The 18745-nt window shown below is 44.8% G+C and overlaps 1 protein-coding gene across 1 annotated transcript in view; it reads left to right on the top strand.

Moving 5' to 3' along the window:
• Window positions 1-863: 863 nt before the first annotated feature.
• WDR75 (WD repeat domain 75) overlaps window positions 864-18745 on the top strand; it is a 31226-nt gene continuing 13344 nt past the window's right edge. The window contains exons 1-11 of the mRNA XM_033168596.1: window positions 864-993; window positions 3080-3209; window positions 6481-6546; window positions 7411-7510; window positions 9603-9727; window positions 10733-10803; window positions 12418-12528; window positions 13426-13514; window positions 15729-15887; window positions 17654-17713; window positions 17808-17923. Coding sequence (XP_033024487.1) covers window positions 908-993; window positions 3080-3209; window positions 6481-6546; window positions 7411-7510; window positions 9603-9727; window positions 10733-10803; window positions 12418-12528; window positions 13426-13514; window positions 15729-15887; window positions 17654-17713; window positions 17808-17923 — 1113 coding nt within the window. The 5' untranslated portion in view covers window positions 864-907. The remainder of the gene's footprint in view (window positions 994-3079; window positions 3210-6480; window positions 6547-7410; window positions 7511-9602; window positions 9728-10732; window positions 10804-12417; window positions 12529-13425; window positions 13515-15728; window positions 15888-17653; window positions 17714-17807; window positions 17924-18745) is intronic.

Consider the following 18745-nt stretch of genomic DNA (forward strand, 5'->3'; position numbering starts at 1 on the left):
CTACCGGTACACACTGCAGCCAACACACTAACTTGTCGCAAGACACAAGTTTGGGAAGCGCTGGTGTAGAGGATTATAAGTGTAAAAAGTCGCCCACCCATGATTTTGTTTTAGCTAAAGGAGTGCCTTCAATTCTAATCCCAGCCAGACAGAAGGGGCTACAAATAAAAATTATTATCCTTCATTTATCATTATTATTAATCCCCAGAACGGCTTCCATAAACGGGTTATCTCTATCTTTTATACCCTGCTTTGACCTGTACATAACACTCCCTGCGCCAAGCAAAACAAAAAACACGCAATTGCCACCACGCCGTTTATCCCCTTCCTTACTCAAGCGGAATAAACGCGCAATGCCACGAGGCTGCAGCTCCTGCTCCCTTAAAAGAATGAATGAATGAAACTCAACGTTTTTTATTTAAAGGAAAGTCGCCTTTAACCGTGAACTCTTTATATTGCGTCTTTTCCCACGACTGATGTATCTATGGTGAAAACCCTGTACACATAGCATTGGAAGCGAGATGGAGATCCAACTCATCCTTATGCAAAATAAGGATTGCGCGACTCTTCCTTTTCTAGCTCTATGCCCAGTTCTTCCTGTCAGACCCTGACGCGGACTTTCAGTCATAGAGCCTAGAAAAAGGGGAGCGTCGTTCTTCCGGTTTCTGTTTTGAAAGCTCCTCTATCCCATCCCTTTCCATCTCTATGGTCGCAAGAAAAACGGAAGTACGGGTCTAACCTCTTGGAACGTCGTGACAGTGGAGCGGGAGGAGGAGGAGGAGGGTGGTGGTGCTATTGAGTTCTAAGGAAAGGTTTGGGCTAGAGCGGCAAAGGGAGCTTTTACTCTTTCTTCCGGAGGAGCGAGGCGGGTCGGGGGAGGTCAGAGGTCGGAGGTCGCCGAGGGAAGATGGTGGCGCCCGAGCAGCTCCGCGTGGTTCGCTGCGGCGGCAGTTGGCTGAGCGGGAGCCGCGCGGTCTTTTCGGCCGATTCGAAGTGAGTGGCGGTGAGGGGCTCAGTGGGGGCTTTTCAGGAATGCCAAACGCTTAAGCCGCGGAGCGGCGGCGTCAGCCCCATTGAACGCGGCTGAGTTTACGCCTGAGTAAGACACGCGCCTAGACTCCACATTATTAGTGTTAGTATTATTAAGATATGCGCTAAGACTATTATCATCATTATTAATTATTATTAAGACACGCGCTGAGGTTATTATTATTTATTAAGACATGCACAGATATTATTATTATTATTTTATTTTTATTAAGACATGCCTAACTTCATTATAATTAATACACACGCTGAGACTATTATTATTATTATTATTTATAAGACACGTGAAGAGACTCATTATCTTTATTGTTGTTGTTGTAATACTGATATAATTGCTATAATTAATATTATACCACCCTGTACCCAAGGGTCTCAGGGCGGTTACAACATAAAATCACCAACGTAGAAACACAAAATACATAACAAAAATAAAAACAACCCAATAACCACCACCACCACCACCCGTCGTGTTTTGTGGGGGGTTTTCTACATAAGGTCGAGTGGGCTGTATGATCACACACAGTCTGAGGTGCACAGTTTAGGTCGGTTTTGTTCCATCCTTTTCCCTTTTTAATTTCCTAAAAATTATGATTTGAAACAATAACGACTACCACAATTTTTTAAAAAAGAAAAGAATGCCCAGCAAAATTTACTGCCCTGTTCTAAGATACACAAAAGTTAAAACAATAAAACAGATTTAAGATGACCCCAGCTGTCAACCTGAACAAGAATACTGTATTTTTAGCGGAATGAGTACAGCAAAGGCGCCTGTTTGCTCTCAACAGGCAGGGAGTTTCAAAGTGCAGGCGCTGCTACACTAAACTATCAAATTATACTGTAATTGCAAATGCAGAACAGGCATTGTGTGGCAACTGTGGTAGTGCTGATTCTGCCGGGATTTGTGTCCCAGTATCAGTAAGCTTTTAAGATCTTTATAACAGTGAAAGTAATGAATGAGGAGAGGAGTGTTACACTAGATCAGCATAAGAAATTGTCTTGCACCCATGCCTTCTGCTCTAACACTGAGCCTATACCTTTTCCCCTTAAGAGTTTTGAAAAGCCCATATATTATGTGGTACAAACAATCCAGAGCAAAAGAGGCTTCTGATAAACTGGCCTTTTTAACAGTCCTTAGACTTCCTGAAACTATGACAAAAACATGTTTAAACCACATGGTAATAAATGCAACACAGTTCATTCTCCAATTATCTTTTGCTTCCATTCCCTCCTCTTGTCAACGTGTTTCATCCCTGTCCCAATCAAAATTTTGAGCTGTAAACTCATTTTATGCTACTCTAAGCACTGTGTATATTAATGCCAATATATTTTAAAAGCATGTTTTGGTCTATTGCTATCATTTGGAGAAACAAAATACAAAAATTTATATACTTTTTAAACAGTTAAATTTCACTTTTCTGTCTCCATATTAGGCACACGTGGCAGCTTGTGTTTAATATAGTATTTAAATGCCATCACACGTGGCATTTAAATACTACATGACCTGGTTCACGTGTATCAAGATAAACCAATGGTTAAAATGCACTTGCAGGAATCATGGCCACATCGCTCCTTTCCCCCAGTAGTCCTGCTCTGCACCAAGCTCAGCTTTGGTTTGGTTTAGCCAAGGTTTGTTCTGCTTACTGTGTATGGTTTGTCTGGAGGTGACAAGCTATGGGCCCATGACTTAAGTTGCTAACTCCCACCCAAAATTAGCTCCAGATAGCATGGCAGTAGGAGAACTGGGAGAGGAGTAAAACAGCTAAAAAATTTACTGAGAGTACTTGCTTATCCGCACATTCATTGTTTGCTATTTGTATCCATTAGATATGAACTGGACCATACTGAAAAATAGTCTGGTTTTCCTGTACCTTTGGCAGTTGGGAATTGGTCTTTTACATGTAATGCTGGATGTGAAAATGGATAAATATTATCTAATATGCTTCTAGAATTTTCCAAGTTAGCCTGTGTTATTTCTGTCAAGTACTATAAATGCCTTTTAATTGATTTCTGGCTTTGATTTCATTGTTTATAGGTACCTTTTGTGTGCTTCTGGTGACTATGTGAAAGTCTACAGTACAGCTACAGAAGAATGTCTACATGTTCTCCAAGGTCACAGCAACCTAGTGACAGGAGTCCTGTTGAATCCCCAAAACCATCTACAGGTTGTTAAAATTTTGGCAACGCTAGTCCTATCTTAGAGCCAAACTACAATTTGGATTGGAGGGCCTGAGACAGCAATTTACAAGGGGGCAAGGAGACTGCCACTGGAGCCTCTTTTTTTCACTGCAAAATTTCAGAACCATATAGGGACCATAGCAGAGGGCAAAGGATTTAAGTTCCCTGCCCACATATGCCAGGGTTGTAATCAACATCAGGGCACCAACACATTTATGAAAGAAAATTGGCACTCAGGGGGAAACTGGGATAAATATCCTAGGTAATTTTGCTGTGCTTAATGGTGACCGGCCCTATAATCTTTGAATGACGGGCAGCATAGAAATTTGATATATTGTTGTTGTTGCTGCTGCTGCTGCTGTTGTTGTTGTTGTTGTTGTTGTAATCCCAAGCCAAATCCATGATTATGGCCAGGTATGAGGATAGCTCAAATGGAGCAAATTATACCTGTGGGGAAAACCTATAAAGCCCTGCCTGGGCCGAGGTCTGCATACCTTAGATAACATTTTCTCTCACCCTCATGTGCAGATCTACAGTGGTACCTCGCAAGACGAATGCCTCGCAAGACGAAAAACCCGCTAGACGAAAGGGTTTTTCGATTTTTTAGGTGATTCACAAAACGAATTTTTTAATGGCCGTGACTCGCAAAACGAATCGTCTTGCGCGGTACCACTTTAAGAAAAAGCCGGAACCTGCTGCTGCAAGGAGAGCGGCAGCAATGGCGGGAACCGGAAGCGGCAGCTCGCCTCCTCCCACCGTAGAGGCTCACAAGTTCCAAGGTGGAGCAGCCGAGCCTACCCTCGGCTCCCGAGCCTGCCCTTTGCTCCCCGCAAACCCCAGAACACTCACCGCTCCGGGAGGGAGGAGGTAGGTCCGGCGCCATTTTAGCCTCGGCTTCTCCCTTACTGCGGCCCCTGCTCCCCACACCCAGCTTTCTCCTGCTGCCGCCGCTCACCTTGCTTGCTCCGCTGGCTTCTCCCGCCGTGGATCCTGCTCCCTGCTTGCTTTCCTGGCTTCTCCCGCCGTGGATCGTGTCCCCCGCTTGCTTTTCTGCCTTCCCCCGCTATGGATCGTGTCCCCCGCTTGCTTTTCTGCCTTCCCACTGCGTTCCCTGCTTGCTCCGATGGCTTCTCCCGCCGTGGATCCTGCTCCCTGCTTGCTTTCCTGGCTTCTCCCGCCGTGGATCGTGTCCCCCGCTTGCTTTTCTGCCTTCCCCCGCTATGGATCGTGTCCCCCGCTTGCTTTTCTGCCTTCCCACTGCGTTCCCTGCTTGCTCCGATGGCTTCTCCCGCCGTGGATCCTGCTCCCCGCTTGCTCCCCTGGCTTCTCCCGCCGTGGATCGTGTCCCCCGCTTGCTTTTCTGCCTTCCCACTGCGTTCCCTGCTTGCTCCGATGGCTTCTCCCGCCGTGGATCCTGCTCCCCGCTTGCTTTCCTGGCTTCTCCCGCCGTGGATCGTGTCCCCCGCTTGCTTTTCTGCCTTCCCCCGCTATGGATCGTGTCCCCCGCTTGCTTTTCTGCCTTCCCACTGCGTTCCCTGCTTGCTCCGATGGCTTCTCCCGCCGTGGATCCTGCTCCCCGCTTGCTTTCCTGGCTTCTCCCGCCGTGGATCGTGTCCCCCGCTTGCTTTTCTGCCTTCCCCCGCTATGGATCGTGTCCCCCGCTTGCTTTTCTGGCTTCCCACTGCGTTCCCTGCTTGCTCCGATGGCTTCTCCTGCCGTGGATCCTGCTCCCTGCTTGCTTTCCTGGCTTCTCCCGCCGTGGATCATGTCCCCCGCTTGCTTTTCTGCCTTCCCCCGCTATGGATCGTGTCCCCCGCTTGCTTTTCTGCCTTCCCACTGCGTTCCCTGCTTGCTCCGATGGCTTCTCCCGCCGTGGATCCTGCTCCCTGCTTGCTTTCCTGGCTTCTCCCGCCGTGGATCGTGTCCCCCGCTTGCTTTTCTGCCTTCCCCCGCTATGGATCGTGTCCCCCGCTTGCTTTTCTGCCTTCCCACTGCGTTCCCTGCTTGCTCCGATGGCTTCTCCCGCCGTGGATCCTGCTCCCTGCTTGCTTTCCTGGCTTCTCCCGCCGTGGATCGTGTCCCCCGCTTGCTTTTCTGCCTTCCCCCGCTATGGATCGTGTCCCCCGCTTGCTTTTCTGCCTTCCCACTGCGTTCCCTGCTTGCTCCGATGGCTTCTCCCGCCGTGGATCCTGCTCCCTGCTTGCTTTCCTGGCTTCTCCCGCCGTGGATCGTGTCCCCCGCTTGCTTTTCTGCCTTCCCCCGCTATGGATCGTGTCCCCCGCTTGCTTTTCTGCCTTCCCACTGCGTTCCCTGCTTGCTCCGATGGCTTCTCCTGCCGTGGATCCTGCTCCCTGCTTGCTTTCCTGGCTTCTCCCGCCGTGGATCGTGTCCCCCGCTTGCTTTCCTGGCTTCTCCCGCCGTGGATCCTGCTCCCCGCTTGCTTTCCTGGCTTCCCCCGCTATGGATCGTGTCCCCCACTTGCTCTCCCCGCTCACCGGTCGCTCTGCCGCTTGCTCTGCCGCTCGCTTTCCCCGCTCTCCAGCAGGAGGCTTGGACTTTTTTCCCATAGGAACGCATTGTTTAAATTTCAATGCATTCCTATGGGAAACCGTGCTTCGCAAGACGAAATTTCCGCAAGACGAAAAGACTTGCGGAACGAATTAATTTCGTCTTGCGAGGCACCACTGTATAAGGGAGATGCTGCTTCATATCTTCTCCTTTATGTACATAAGAATTTGAAAGGACTCAAGGCTGCATCTTCCTTATGTGGCAGGCACAACTAGTGGAACATTCTGCTCAATGATGTGACTAGCTACATCTCTGCTGGTATTTTGGTTACTCATAGAATGCATTTCTTCCTGATGAAGAGCAGTCGGCGCTAGGACATACTTATTGGGACATAAGTCGCAATCATTTTGTCTATTATAGTTGAGTTTGATTATCATCCCATCTCTGGGCTGTTTTTCTCGTAAATGTGCTTGTGTGTTATATCTTCAGCAGAGAACATGGTATGTGCAGTTTTAATTAAATAAGTAGTAACAGCTTTTTTCAAAGGTGTTAGAACCACTTCACATTTTGTTAGCATTTTTGTCATACAAGGGGAGTAATCAGCACTGCTGAGAATCAAAATGCTTTGTAGATAAACCAGAATAGCACCTTACAAATCATTTAAATACATTGCACATACTTTTGTAAATCAAGAAAATCTTTAATAAAAATACATTAAAAATAAATAAATATGTCTTTCCCCCCCACCAGCTCTATTCCTGGTCTCTAGATGGCACTATTAAACTCTGGGATTTTATGGATGGCATTCTCATCAAGGTTTGTTATGTTTTCTTTGCATCTCTTCTTTCTGCATAGCAGCCCATGGACTTCTCATTAGATTAATGAAATAGTATGCATTGGAATGAATAAAACAAATCTCTGTGATTCATGAGTAAATGTTCTGTTTGCAGACCTGGGTATGCTTTGCCACTGCTATGCAAACTGCATTGTGGCATCTTGGTTGATGCAAGTCATCACTAACTGCATCTACAGTGGAATCCTCAATATAGCTACTTAAAACTAAGACTGTTAAGTTGAGCAGGACTTATTCCCAGCCAAGTGTGTATAGGATTGCAATGTAAATGCATTGCAGTGGAGTAGGGGGGTGAATGGGCTCTTTTCAGCATACGAGTGTCTAGCTTCAAGGACTAATAAGCAGGATCTCTCATCTTCTTATCCATGAAGGCTTAGAATGGACAGTGTTTTATGTTGATGATTCATGACTGACATGAGCTACATAAGTGATGGGGAACCTGTGGTCTTCAGGATGATGTTGGACTACAACTTCATCATTCCATGCTGGCAGGGACTGATGGGAGCTGCCGTCCAACAACATGTGGAGTGCCACAGGTTCTCCATCCCTGAACTGTATGCACAACAAAATAGAAAATTCTTCCCAGTAGCACCTTAGAGACCAACTCAGCTACTGGAAAGAATTTTCTATTTTGTTTCGACTATGGCAGACCAACACAGCTACCCTCCTGTAACTGTATGCACAACTTTATTGATAATTGTGCCTAATAAAAAACCCGTTTCACACCTTCTAACTAGCAGGCTTGTATAAACTTGCATAGGTTTTCAGCTTAGTTTTTAGATGAGACTTAAGAGATTGATTTTGTGTGTGTGTGTTTTCTCTTACAGACATTGGTGGTTGGGTTCAAACTCTTTGCATTCTATGCACTTGCAGGATCTGAGAATTCAGTATTTGTTATCATCCCAAAAGATAATGATGAAAGATCAGGTATGTCATCATTGGTGTTCTTTTAATTTTGTGCATCTTTTTTATGATTGTTGTTAACACGAGGACTGTGAGCCTTTTGGGGGGTTTTATTGTTAAGTAGAAAGGCAGGATAAAGAAACTGTTTCTCCTTTTTGTTGCTGTTTTTCTTGTCCTTGGGGGAAAAGGGGGGTACATAGGAGCTTCGTCACATCTTAGGGATTGGTTATTTATTATAGACTGTTATTATAGACTGTTAGTATAGACCATATCAAAAGTGAACAAAATAAAATACATGTGAACTCCACATAAAAGTACACATGAGTTCAATGCTCAACATAAAAGTATACCTAAAATAGAATTTTGTATCTGATGGGGGATGGGATAGAATCCCTATAAGGAATAAATTCCCAGAGAGGAAATTTATGTACAGTGGTGCCCCGCTAGATGAAAATAATTCGTTCTACGAGTGTCTTCGTAGAGCGAATTTTTCGTCTAGCGAAGCAGCAATGCAGGGGCACCACTGTATCACTAAGTTAAAGTCCCCTAATGGTATACCAGCTGCGGTAATGGAATGGTTTGTGCAAGAGAAGGCATAGGAAGCCAGCATGGTTCTAATGTCTGGTTGCAGCTCCAATACCTGTTGCACAACAGGCTTCCGCTAGCACAACGGTTGTGCTGTATTTTATATTGTGCAACCATAATTCTCACACACTGCACAACACCCCTTGGGCTGGCAGAGAATGCTAAATCTGGTCCCCTGTTTATTTTGAATGCTCCTGCTATAGCAGGGTGGTCCTCCTTTAATGGCAGTCACTAGCAGCAATCAAGACGTAACATCTTAAAGCCTTTTTTAAACAGTGTGTCGTATTTTGCTAACAAAAGCGCATGCATCTGTTTGCGTATTAAATTTGTGTAGTAATTAGATCTATTAATTGTGTGTTTAATTAAATATATTTAATTAAATATATTTAAATACATATATTAATTGTGTGTATTAAATAATATTAAATGTATTGTGAACACTTCAATTTACGATATGGAAATTTAGTTCAGTGTGCGGCAGCACTCCGGCAGCCCACTTGGTATGGAAAGTTGGACCGCCCTGTGCTGTAGGACAGCAGAGGAGTAGAAATAGGTTTCTTAATTTGTGAAAAGGATGCTAAGCAGACTTCTTAAAACACGTATGTTGTTTTGGATTTGGACGTTTATGGAGCGTGCAGGCATAGATGTCATATATGCTGCTCAGAACTTGGAAGCCCAGTCCCGTGAACTGCTTTTTCTGGCTGGTAAGCATTTATGGTTAGGATGATATCCAGTGACTGGTATATCAGCACTATCTGTGGTATGCTGACACAGGAAAGCCTAATCAATGAAGAATAGGTGGGCTGGGACTACACAGCCCAGAATCTGTTAACAATTGCATGCAACAGCTTTGCAAATAGGGAACAAGCTGCACTGTTACCGTCAGTGCAGATTCCCCCCCCCCCTAGTGAATTAGTGGGATTACAGATTTATTCCAGTTCACTGCCTATCATGGAAAGAATGCTTTAGGTATTTTAGTATAAGCTGCTGTATCACAAGCAGGTATTTTATTTAGAGAATATGAACCGCAATTTAAAAGAACTAATGGTAGGAATGGCTAGCCCCAATGCATTTAACGCTCCTCATCTTAGTGTGGCAGTCATGCTTAAAATGAAACACTGTGTTCATCAGCTTTTGCCAACCTGCTGGAGGGCATCAGGTTGGGTAGATATACATTGCCATAATTTTGTCTGTGCATGTTGCTGCATTGGCTAGGAATCGAATCTAGGCCTCCCACGTGGCAGGCAAGAATTATGCCACTGAACCACAAATGCTGCTATAATTCACAGTACACTTAGTCTCTGTGCAGGCTTGTTAAGAGAATAAAATGAGGCAGCATTGTTGATGTCGCTTTGAGTTCTGGGGACGACAACCAGGTGCAAATATGATAAATAAAGGCTGTACAGCAAAAATAGCCTAATTGCACTCATGCTAATGAATGAGATAAAAGCTAGATGTGATAAAAAAAATTATTCTTTCATCTATATGAGAATAATTGGTTTAAAACTGAAATAAATTTTGTTTCCATCAGGTCAATTTCAACTAGCTTCACTGAAAATTCCAAAAACACCAGATCAGGAAGTAGAAGCCAATGAGCTGGAATTGATTATGGATGGTGTAAGCCAGTCACCCAAATGTACAGCGCTTGGAAGAGAAGTATATACATTTTCTTTCTTTCTTTATATCATATTAGAGGTCTGCATGCAAATACTTGATGTCAAATCATCCTTCCTCGCTTCCTCAGCTCTTAGAGCACGCACCCTCTTCTTAGCCTGTTCTCCGGCCACAGCCTTACTCATTGCAATCCTAGCCTCTTTGCCTTGGCTGTCCGTAGTAATATCTCAGAAATTTAGCCAATCCAATGCAGAGGCCCTTCTGCTTTCTCTGCTTTTCCATGACATGTCAATTGCTGCCAGGGTGGCTTTCTAGCTACCATAAAATCCTTTACTGCATTACAGCGTAGGTGTTCTGCTGTAACTCATATTCTGTACAGTTGGGAAGAAATCCCTCTCTAAAACTTCCTTGTTTGTGACCCTGGACACAAAATATCTCTATTTCTCTTTGCCTTAAGAGGGAATCCAAAGAGCTACCTTTTTATCCATTAACTGTTGTGTACTCAAAGGCATTTATCACTTTTATATGAGGTCTGCTTTTCAGGCTGTTTTGGAAACTCTTCCAGTTCCAAAAACAGGTTAACAAAAGGGTGTATGGCATGTTTTGGTAAAATGCAAGCTCAAAACTCCATTGGGTACACTCCTATGTCTTAGGATATCAAGAACCACATGGTCAGTTCTGTGGAGCCAAAGGAGCTTCAGCCTTGTGGTTTGCCGCCAGCAGCTAGGCTGACTTCACCCGTGTTCAGCATCTTTGCTATGTTTCTTTAAACTCTACTTTCGATCCAGCTCTCAGGGCACCTGAACTAGCCATCATTTCTCTTGAGATCGCTCTGGGTAAAAGCCACGGTGAAAATGTCTTAATTTGATTTAAAAGGGGGTAAAAACACTTATTGTAAATATACCATTGTGCTGCTTTAGCTGACTTGCATAGTAGTTGTCTTATGTCTTGTCAGTTTGCCCATCACATTTTCTAATTTTTTTTTAATCATGCATTTTAATCCACTTGGACTCTGGTATGTACTAAACTGTATTTTGTTTATAACAGGGTGAATATGTGGTATCTGCTTGCGACATTTACCTCGTCGTCTGTTTCTTCAAAAAGAAGAAGCTTTACAGGTAAGGGCAGACAACTCCAGCTAGTAATTGCTTTGCTGCTTTGAATATGCATCTGTTGCTTCTTACAGAAGTGTCCGTAGCCCTGATAACACTTATGCTTATTAATGGAGAAAAGAAAAACCCAGCAGGTGTCCAAACTGTAGTTGGAATAGACCCAATGAAATCAATGGGTTTAATTCTATTGACTTTATGGGATCTATTCTAAATATGACTTATCTGAATATCTCCCAACTATTAATATCTTTGGAGAAGGAAAGGCTAAAGAGGAAAAGGTGAAGGTAAACTGCTTCTGGCACAACAGGACACCGGGACGAGCGCCAGAGTGCAAGGAAATGCCGTTTACCTTCCCGCCGCAGCGGTATCTATTTATCTACTTGCACTGGTATGCTTTCGAACTGCTAGGATGGCAAAGCAATGGGAGCTCACCCCATTGTGCAGACTCGAACCGCTGACTTTCTGATCGACAAGCCCAAGAGGTTCATTGGTTTAGAAAACAATGCCCCCCGCTCCTTTTACCTGCTAAGGAGTAAAACCTACACAAATGTGGAGTGGAGTTTCTGAAGATAGTGGTTGGTGCCTTGTGTGCCTCCTTCCAGCACCTCCTGCAGCCAAGCTGGTGCCAAATGTATTGCTCTGCTTTCCTTTGGACCACAGCGAGGCTGGGGGGCGGATCTTTCGTCTGGGCAGTCCAGGATCTCCATACACACTGCCCAGGTTTGACTTCACACACCCCCAGCGCACTCCATTTTCTCTTGAGACAAATGGATGCCAACAACAAAATGAACCAATGATAGTATCTGAAATCCCATTTGGTTTAGGATAAGGCTTGGAGGAGCAATAGAAGCTGCCTTCTATATAGTCAGTTCATCCGTCCAGACCAGATTCTCTCCCAGCCCTAGCTGGAGATCTTGGAACTTTCTGCATACAGAGTATGTGCTATCCTGATGAGCTACAGCCTGTACTTTGTAGGGATGCGGGTGGCGCTGTGGTCTAAGCCCTCTAGGGCTTACCGATCAGAAAGTCAGCAGTTTGAATCCCCACGACGCATTGAGCTCCTGTTGCTCTGTCCCAGCTCCTGCCCACGTAGCAGTTCGAAAGCATGCCAGTGCAAGTAGATAAATAGGTACCACTCCAGCGGGAAGGTGAACGGCATTTCCGTGCGCTCTGGCTTCCGTCACGGTGTCCCGTTGCACCAGAAGCGGTTTAGTCATGCTGGCCACATGACCCAGAAAGCTGTCTGTGGACAAACGCTGGCTCCCTCGGCCTGAAAAGTGAGATGAGCACCGCAACCCCATAGTTGCCTTTGACCGTCCAGGGGTCCTTTACTTTTACCTTTACTTCGTCAGAGTGAGCACAATGGAAAGGAAAATGGCCGAAGTTACACAAAGAGCATGTGCTCTTCTTGGATGTTCCTAGTGGCAGGTATTACTGCATCAGAAAAGCTTCGGGGGGGGGGGGAGAGATTTATTCAGTGGTTGCTAGTACTTCCCAGAAGTGGAACGGTAGCCCCCATCCACCTTCCTTGCACTGGTGAGCAGCCGGGGATTGGTTGACATTTCTTCCAGCTCAGTCCAGCCACAAACTAACTTAAAGCCATTACTCCTGTTTTTGAAGCTTTTCTTTAGATCCGAAATATAGCACAAACGAGTGCTTCACCTGCGTAGCCTGCCACCCAAAGGAAGATTGCATAGCAAGCGGACACAGCGATGGCAAAATCCGGCTGTGGTGAGACAAACGTTTGCTGCTATTGGCAGTGGTTTTCTGATAAGCATGCATATCCTGCCTTGCTGTAATCTTGCAGTGCAAGTCTGCAATGCAAAGGCACAGTATCGGCCTCTCCTCCCTGCCAAAGCTTGCAATAAAATGCACCTCTTGATTCCAGCGGAGAAAGCTTCTGTCTTAGAAGGTGTTGATTATGGAGTGGTAAAGATATACTTCACCTAGCGCAGCTGGAGGCAAAGGAGAAGAGGCCTGCTGTACAATTTAATAGTTGTTGGAAATATTTACTCTAAATCTTCATACTTGAATAGTGGCAAGAGTGCATATCTATAATTGGGCAAGGGCTATTTATTTGTTGCATGTATAGGCCAGTCTTCTTCCAAAGAACTCAAGAGTAGCTTACATGTGGTTCCCGGGACTCTTAAGTTGACCAAACCTGCTTAGTTGCAGTAGTAGGGCTGCACCATCTGCCTACAGACCATTCTCATGGTTATTGGTAAAAGACCTGGTATTGTAGGTTTCTGGCCTTAATCCAGTTTTAGTTGTCAGTGGGCAACTAACCGAGGGAGAGGATGGATGCACCATGTGCATTGGAATACACCTTGGGATGTACATTTTATTTGGGCTTTGAAAGCGCCATCCCCTTTAGGCCTGCAGTTCCCTGTCTGGTGAGCAGTACCCATGTGAAAGCCTATTGATGCCAACAGAGCTCTTTAGCTGAATCACATGTTTTTATTCTGTACGCAAAGCACAGGAGAATATAATTAGAACCCAAGAATGAACATAGGTTAGCAGTTTCCCAAGGTGCTTCATGTATCTCTCTGTGCACCAGTCCTCCTCCTTAAGATCCCTCCTAACTTGCAAAGTTTGCCCTAAATTGAATGGGTTTTTTCCCCGCACTAGGAGAAATTTTAATCACAAGAAAGAGTACACGTACTCCACAATGCACTGGCACCACGGTGAAGTTATGGATCTCGCTTTCACTGTTGAAGGTAACGTTACCTGAGCTAGGAACATTTGCTGTTTCAGTTCTCTCACCTCTCCCATCAGCTCACCAGTGGCCTTGAGCAAGTCTCTTTCCTTTCCTTTTCTTCTTTCTTTTCTTTTTTTATCTCATATTGTCCGCAATGCAAAATATGCCTCATACTATTCACGTCCCGAGAGCATACACAGATCCTTTTCTGATAAGGGATGCCACTCAGTCTGCCATTCAGCACCTCTGATGGGAATACATTTAATCTGGCTTGGGTGAAAAGACGCCACTAAGTTGGTAGAGACAAATTTCTAAGATATGCAGGTGTCTGAAATCGAACACATAGTGAATTCCTACTGCTAATGGGCCACAGATAACATGAGATTGAGATCAGAGATCACTTTGTGATATGTCCCAGAGCCTTTGTCTCAGAAATTCAAGGGCGTATCATAGCCCAGATGGTACAGGAGAGAAGGTGGCATACCAATCAAAATGGCTTTTCTCACCATAATTTTCACCCATGAGCTGATAAACTCCTCGTTGTTTAGGTATGGAAGTAACCCCTTCCCTAGGCCAAAGACTGAGATCTTGAGCCAGTATCTCAGGGCAGCCCACCATGCTTTAATTGATAAAGGACATTCACCTGTATTGCATTTGGAACACAATTTGGAAGTTGTAGAAGAGACTGGAGAATCTTTGCCTGGAAGCCATCGAACCTGGAGAATGAGCCATTGAACCAGATGTTCAAGGCGTAGAGGAGTTGAGAGGCAGATTTTGCATTAAATACCTTAATGTCTGATGGAACATAATGGCCTCCCCTTGTATAAAAGAATCGAAGTATAGTCACTTTACTGGCAATCTCTCTCCATGCAAATTCACCCGTCTGCATATGATAGTTCTGAAATTCTACTCTCTTGTATTTGATTTCTGTTTTCTGTTCGTGGCTTTGAGATGCTTTTCAATATGAAGCAATTAAGAGAATGTTGTTGAGAAAAACAGATTTCTGACATTCTCTTCAGAAAACACTTGTGAAATACACTTTGAAATACGCTATATAAATGCACAGCAATGTCAAAGCAGAAGAGTTATATCTCTATGCATCTTGCAAAAGCGTGGAGGTTTAGAGATGGGTCTATGGCAAAAGCAACAGAGTTGTCTGTGTGTTGCGTAAAGACAGAGATAGCTTATCTGGTGCCTCCAGCTCTTTTCAGCTCCAGCCGCCGTGGCCAATTTTGGGGGATGTTTAGAGTTGTAGTCATCTTGTGAGCACAGGGATGGCTACCCCTGCATAAAAGTGACATTAAAAGCACTTTTAGTGTGAGCCTGCTTTGTGCCACTCTCTTGGTTTGACAGGCAGAAGTAAACTGTTTCGGTTCTTCAGCAAGCAGAGGAAGGAGGAACTTAATCCTCTCGCAAAATGGAACGAAACAAAAATGGTTTTTCTATGTTGAAAGCTGTGAAGATAAAATCTTGTTGACCTCAGCGGGAACTTGAAGTGACCCGCTGCAGTGTTTATTTTATTCTTGGCTTCTCTCTGAAACAGGAAGCAGTTTGACATGGCAAGTGGGAGGATTTTGTTGCAACATAACTATTTTGCTTCATAAACACAATCCAGTTGCTCCTGATCTTGTTGCTGATTTTTTTTCCAGTCTTATAGTCAGGCACACAAGAGCCCACGCAGTCTGTGTGTACATGTGCATATATTTATTTATTACACTTGCATTTGTGTCCATATGGCAATTGTGCACCAAAATCTGTCTATGCCTATCTACTGGGAAGTAAATCCCATTGGGTTCACTGTGCCTTAATCCCAGGCAAACTTGTATAGAACTGCAGCCTTGGTCCTACACACACAGACACCTCCGTACATAGAATCCCCGTATGAATGACACGTCACCCTGTGATGCAAGGACGTACTGCTGAGCTATTACCCTGTAAGCTCACAACCTCACACTCCCACCATCCTCAATCACTGGCTATGCTGTCTGGGGCTGATGGGAGTTGTAGTCCAGGAGGGCTGAAGATGGTGCACCCCTGTCCTAGATTAATGTATATGGCAACAGGTAATGATGCCCTCCGAGACTGTAATATCCATGGAGAGTAACCAGATCTGTGGCAAGTCACATTGCTCCAATCACACTGAGCAGCATGCTTAGTAACAGTGGGTGGGTGGGTGGGGGTATGTATAAAGTGCTACATTTCTAAGGCACATGCATTTTGTTCGGTTTGATAGGAACTAGCCTCCTGAGTGGCGGAATCGAGTCTGTCTTAGTGCAGTGGCGAGATGGGTCGGATGCGAAGAAGGAATTCTTGCCCCGGTTGGGATCCACAATACAGCACATCTCCGTCTCTCCAGATGGAGCCTTCCTTTGTACCTCACATGCAGATAACAGTAAGTTCAAATGGGGGAGAGAAACCTACCTCTTTATAATATCAAACAACTGTGGCTGTTTGGGTTTTGAAAAGTGATGACCTCCTTAAATCTATCATTTATATCCAAGCACCTCCAGCTTCAGATTTCCGTGAGCACCTGAGCCATGGATTGGAAACCAGCGATAGCCCTCTAGGTACTGTAGGACTAGCAACTCCCATCAGCCCCAGTGTTCAGGGATGATGGGAGTTGTAGTTCAACAACATCTGAAGCCAGCCACCCCCCACCCACCCCCGGCCCTTTCCCTCCCCGCTTTGTGATTGGCATCTCTCCATTTATTCTATAGCACTTGTGGGGAGGGGGAGGGTTGCTGTCTCTGGATTTGTATTTATATCCTCTGTCGCTCCATGAGGATCTTCCTGCCTCAGTTAAGCCCAAACCCAACGATGAACTGGCTTTCTTTCAGTGCCAGTTGTATGCCTGAGATTGGTACTGGTTTAAAAGACCCTTAAGCAGCTGTACATATGAATGAACAATGTTTATAATGGCAAGGCTGTGGTGCTCTCCCAACTGGAAAGTGGTTCCAGAGTTTGGGGGCCACTACTGAAGAAGCTTGTTCAAGAATGTCTCCCAGCCTAATAGTTAGTGGGGCCTTTTCAGCCAGTCTGAAAGGATTGGGGAAATACTCATGAGTGAAAGAGTTCTCTGTTCCCTAGCGAAACTGATTAGCAGGCTTTAAAGATAAGCACCAGAACTTTTGATTTAGCACAGCAGCCAGGGAAGCTCATCTAGGATGGGTGTGGCATGCTCCTTGTATCTCATACCAGCCATTAATCGGGCTGCCTCATTCTGAAGTAACTGCGATTTCCAATCAGCATCAGCCCCTAGCCTTGCACTAGTTACTAGGGCATGCCCAACCATTTTAAAGTCCCTCCTTTCAAGGAAGGGATGTTGTTGTTGTCGTTTAGTCATGTCCGACTCTTCGTGACCCCATGGACCAGAGCATGCCAGGCACTCCTGTCTTCCACTGCCTCCCACAGTTTGGTCAAACTCATGTTAGTAGCTTCGAGAACACTGTCCAACCATCTCATCCTTTGTTGTCCCCTTCTCCCTGTGCCCTCCATCTTTCCCAACACCAGGGTCTTTTCCAGGGAGTCTTCTCTTCTCATGAGGTGGGCAAAGTACTGGAGCCTCAGCTTCAGGACCTGTCCTTCCAGTGAGCACTCAGGGCTGATTTCCTTAAGAATGGATAGGTTTGATCTTCTTGCAGTCCATGGGACTCTCAAGAGTCTCCTTCAGCACCATAATTCAAAAGCATCAATTCTTTGGCGATCAGCCTTCTTTATGGTCCAGCTCTCACTTCCATACATCACTGCTGGGGAAACCATAGCTTTAACTATACGGACCTTTGTCGGCAAGGTGATGTCTCTGCTTTTTAAGGAAGGGATATCAGCTGGCAAATCTAACTAAGGCTGATCATATGTGCTGTTGACCACCACATCCGTCTTGGCCATGCCAAGTAGAGTTCTGCATCCAATAATGTTCCTAAGCTGCAAGCCATATTTGGCCATTTGAAGTGCACCATTTTTTCTGAATTATCCCCAGTTTTATGCCCGGGGAAGGCCATCTGCGGCCCTCTAGATACTGTTGCATGACAAGTTCCCCACTCCTGTTCTCTGGACTGATGCAGATTCTGAATCATCATTTGGTAAACAATATACCTTTTAATCCTTTTAATGCCAGCTTTCATTCTTAACCTTATTAACTTTCTTTTAAAATTCATGTAGAAATCATCATCATACACAGCAACTTGAAGGTCTCCACAGTCATTCAAGGATTGAACAGAGGTATGTTTGATTCAGAGAGTTAATTTATATACCTGTGTATCTCCTTTTCTCCAAAGAAACTGCATTCCAGCTCAAACCATCTGTTTCCTTTCAGGCAGTGACGTCAAGACTGGCTTGATGGTTGACCCTCGAACTAAAGCTTTGGTTCTAAACGGCAAACCAGGCCACCTGCAGTTCTATTCGCTGCAAAATGACAAGCAGCTTTACAATGTAAGTTAGGCCAGTGATGATCTAATGGCAGCTCAGGACCCACCTGGTATGTGTTATCTGTGCTCTTGTCACAGTGGCAAATAAGGCTGAGAACTAGCAACACTATTTGTGGCTGCTGTTTGGGTTTTCTTTTAACATTAACTGAATATATAATTTCTGCATAGAAACAAAATACTACTAGGGCTGGGTGGTATCTGGTTTTCAACATCGTGATATACCACCAGGTAAACGTTGTGTACTGATACAGTGGTACCTTGGTTCTCAAAATAATCCGTTCCAGAAGTCTGTTCCAAAACCAAAGCGTTCCAAAACCAAGGCGGGATTTCCCATAGAAAGTAATGCAAAACGGATTGATCTGTTCCAGACTTTTAAAAACAACCCCTAAAACAGCAATTTAACATGAATTTTACTACCGGTATCTAACGAGATAAAATGAAAGCAATAAACAATGTGCTGCAGTCACACACACCATCAATCAATCAGTAGCTGAACTGGATTCCACACAGTCACAAAACAACAACGAAAAAGAGTCACAAAAATGCAAAATAAATAGCAAAAACAGACAGACCTCAGCATAACACTCAAAACGGAAGTGTGACACTCCAATTGGAAGCATAACACTAAAAACAGAGCACGTTCGACTTCTGAAAAATGTTCACAAACCAGAACACTTCCGGGTTTTGCAGTGTTTGGGTTCCGAGTTGTTTGAGTACCAAGGCGTTTGAGAACCAAGGTATCACTGTATATCATGATTTCTGTAATAAGGATGGAGCTAAGTAGAGACATTGGCTGGCTTCAGGGTTTTTCCCACATCGTAATTTC

Source organism: Lacerta agilis, chromosome 1 (genome assembly GCF_009819535.1).
Source record: "Lacerta agilis isolate rLacAgi1 chromosome 1, rLacAgi1.pri, whole genome shotgun sequence".
In the NCBI taxonomy this organism is placed as follows: domain Eukaryota; kingdom Metazoa; phylum Chordata; class Lepidosauria; order Squamata; family Lacertidae; genus Lacerta; species Lacerta agilis.